This window comes from Cupressus sempervirens, chromosome 2 (genome assembly GCF_028749045.1).
Source record: "Cupressus sempervirens isolate cs-2001-9-10 chromosome 2, ASM2874904v1, whole genome shotgun sequence".
NCBI lineage: Eukaryota > Viridiplantae > Streptophyta > Pinopsida > Cupressales > Cupressaceae > Cupressus > Cupressus sempervirens.
This window is the reverse complement of record NC_143119.1, coordinates 478,044,857-478,048,218: the sequence shown is the minus strand read 5'-3', so window position 1 is coordinate 478,048,218 and position 3,362 is coordinate 478,044,857. Positions and strand designations below refer to the sequence as shown.

At 38.2% G+C, this 3,362-nt stretch overlaps 1 protein-coding gene across 1 annotated transcript in view; it reads right to left on the bottom strand.

Moving 5' to 3' along the window:
• LOC149573108 (uncharacterized) overlaps positions 1–1,104 on the bottom strand; it is a 1,327-nt gene extending 223 nt beyond the window's left edge. The window contains exons 1-2 of the mRNA XM_089815909.1: positions 640–1,104; positions 3–464 (exon numbers count right to left, since the gene is read on the bottom strand). Coding sequence (XP_089672035.1) covers positions 3–464; positions 640–1,092 — 915 coding nt within the window. The 5' untranslated portion in view covers positions 1,093–1,104. The remainder of the gene's footprint in view (positions 1–2; positions 465–639) is intronic.
• Positions 1,105–3,362: the final 2,258 nt, after the last annotated feature.

Genomic DNA, 3,362 nt, shown 5'->3' with positions numbered 1-3,362 from the left:
ACCGCTAAATCTCCAACCTCGGGGAAGGTGACGCCTCCAGAGCTAGCGGTGAGGATGAACAAAGAGACGATTTGGCTGAGAGTGATGGCGATCAATGAGGAGAGGAGGAAGATTCTGAACCGGTGGCTCATAATAATGAGCTGGTCGCGTATGCGCATGTGTTCCTTGAGTATGAGGGAACAGTGAGCAGCTTGAGCGTAGCTGCATTCAAGCAGCTTGTAGAAGCCCTTGAATCGCAGTATCTGGAGCGTGCAGATGAGCCTAAACAGAACACACATGAGCAAGAACACTGCGGCTCTGTAAAGCCAAGATACCATCATCAGAAAACACATTATAACATTCTTTGCCAAATCATTTGAGATGAGAGGAATCTCTACAGAGGCTCGTGTGAACCACATGATTTTGTGAACAAGTTCCACGATGAAACAGGGCAGCAGCACTTTCACCAGCAACCGGAAAGATTCCTGCATTTCAAACATCACCAATTTTTATATCGCATCACACAAGCTTATAATTTCACAACTGGTTTGAACAGGTTAGGAATTGGGCAAAGCTTAAGCTAACAAACACTCAGAAATTTGTTTGTTGTTTAAAGCATCCAAACAAATTTGAATGACAGAGGAGGTAAAATGCTCTTACTTGAAGTTGGTCTTGATAGCCATGTTGGACTTGTGCGGATTCTTTTCCGATTTGATCGAGAAAGAGCATCTTTCGAAGGCCATAAGTGCGGAGAAACCCGGAAAGGCAGAGAAACCCAATAACGGAGAGTGCTGACTCAGAGATTTGCACTAATGCTTTGAATGGGTGTTTCTCAGATTCCTCACAGTTGTGACACACCACCACCCAAATGCTGCAAAAGGGAACGAGGATTGAGAAGACAAGGAAGAGAATCCATGAAAATACGAGGTGGGTTGCACCGAGTTGTTGTAAGCCCAACCACATGAGGCCCACACGAAATTGCCAGAGCTCGTCGTTAATGTTTGAGATACTTCTCTTGAAATCAACAACACTTGGTAAGGCTGTAGCAATGTGTTCATCTTCTTCTCTGCTCGAACCAATCAACGGTTCTGTGAATCCCTTCACTTGATCCATGGTGCCAAAAATACATCACACTTGATCAAGCTGGGGGTTCTCTATTTAAAGTTAAACATGGTTTCTCGACCACTCAAGGGTTACAGAGAAGGGTCAACTTGTTGGGTCGAAAGCTCACGAGCATGAAGTTGACAAGCATTATTAACGCTCTACTTCCCAACTGAAAAAAAGCAAATTTTCACCACCCAACACTGCCCTCCGTGAGCCTGTTACTCTCTCCAAACTTCGACTGATTTCCCTCGAACGCTTTTTGTTCAATGAGTTTGGATATGAATTTATGATTATGGTCATGTGGACCGCCGTGAATTAAAAAATGGTACAATAGAATAAAAAATAATACAAGATTTTAAGGGAAAAAAGAAGTTTATGGGACATATAATTGTTGGACTAACTGTTTCACAATTCTTGATATGGTTTAAATGTCTCATGTGTTCTATAAGTTTAGTGGTTGTATCGAATATTGATAGGTCGTCTTTTGGTGCAACGACAACCCTCGCTTATATAACAAACAAATTAACAATATTTTTATTTAGTCATACATTTTCATGATGGAAGAAAAGTTGGTTCTAATCATTGAGTTTAAGTGTTCAAGGACATGTCTATCTCTATGTGAGAGCATTTACATATACATGTTCAACAATTAACCACAAAAGCATATATGTCCAACAATTAATCACAAATTTTCCTTAAAAAATTTGGGCATTTATTTACCACACGAAATTGGACAATCATTTACCTCACATGAGTGTATGGATGTGGTGACAGGAGGAAAAGCAAAGATGTCTTCTTTGAAATAGGTTGTTACATGTGTAAGTCCCATTTTACCACATACAAAAGTTATCTACTCACATTCTAATAATTTGTGCAAATACTAAGTAGATTTAGGAGTAACAATTGAAATTTAATTGATCAAAAAGTAGGACCATTGACTAATTGATTTTCATGTGGATTGCTTCTTAGTGGAAAATCATTTTGGAGTATACCCGATATTGAAATCATTTGTAGATCGGCTATAGCTAAAAGGAAAATCAAAGTTATGGGGAGGAATGTGACTCACTAAGGATCTATTCAATTTCACTTTTCCTCTTAGGGAAGATTGCATGTATATTTGAGTGAGTCCAACCTTTGATTCTATAGGAAATCTAGTATTTCACTTAACAAGTGGAAAGCTAGATTTGACCATGATGCATATTTCTTAAGAATGGACTTGGTCTCTAGTTTTGGCTCCTTAACCTTCCAATGAAATACTAGAGAAAAATATATTATTGTTGACTTATAACCAACTTCTTTTGGTACTTACAAAGAGACTATAGCTATAAAGAAAATCAAAGGTACGGAGAGGAATGCGCCTCACCAAGGATCTAGTCAATTTATCATTTGCTCTTAGGGAAGACTGCATGAATATATGAGTGAGTGGTCTTTAACTATTTAGTAAATATAGTGTTTCACTTAGCAAGTGGAAGCCTAGATTTGACCATGATGGAGATTGCTTAAGAATGAACCAAGTACCAAGTTTTGGATCTTTAATCTTCCAATGAAATACTAGCGAAAATATATTTGGTTGACTTATGGCCAACTTCTTTTGGTACCTTCTAATCATAGATAATGTCACCAAGAAAACAACCTACATGGTTTTCACATGGTGTTGTGTGAATGTAGAGGTTGAGAAAGTTCTCCCCAAACTCTGTTTTGGAATCCAAATTAGGGAGATGGATCCAAAGTGTTCATTGTGAAATCTCTAGCCCCTTTTGCTAGATTTTTTCATAGATTGATTACTTGACTAATGCTTTTCCAATTAAGGGAAGGAGAAAAGAATTGAGCATAAATAGGAAAAAAGGAAAGGAATGGGGATTAGATGATGAGCCTTCTTTCACTCTTGAGGATATTCTAGAAGATGGTAAAACCCCCTCTCAATTCACTTTTAAGACTCTTGGAACTTATAGCAATGAATGAGTAGAATGAATGTGAGCATTCTTCCATTTTTTTCCCCTACAATAATATCTTCATCTAAGGTTCCTCAACTCTCTTAGAAATAGTGCAGTAGTGTGTCCCTTCATGATTGAGGTTTCATTGGCTTCGTTACCCTTTCAATCTTCTTGTAATTCCTAGGGAAGTCCACATGGATGCCTCCCTGATGATTTCACCCTCCTTAATTTCTAAAAATGTTAAATATCTTTGCAAGGCAAGGATCTAAGGAGGCCAACTAATGTGAGAAAAAAACTCTAAATTGATATTTAAGGAATGTTTAAGAGCCTTTTCTCACATCACTT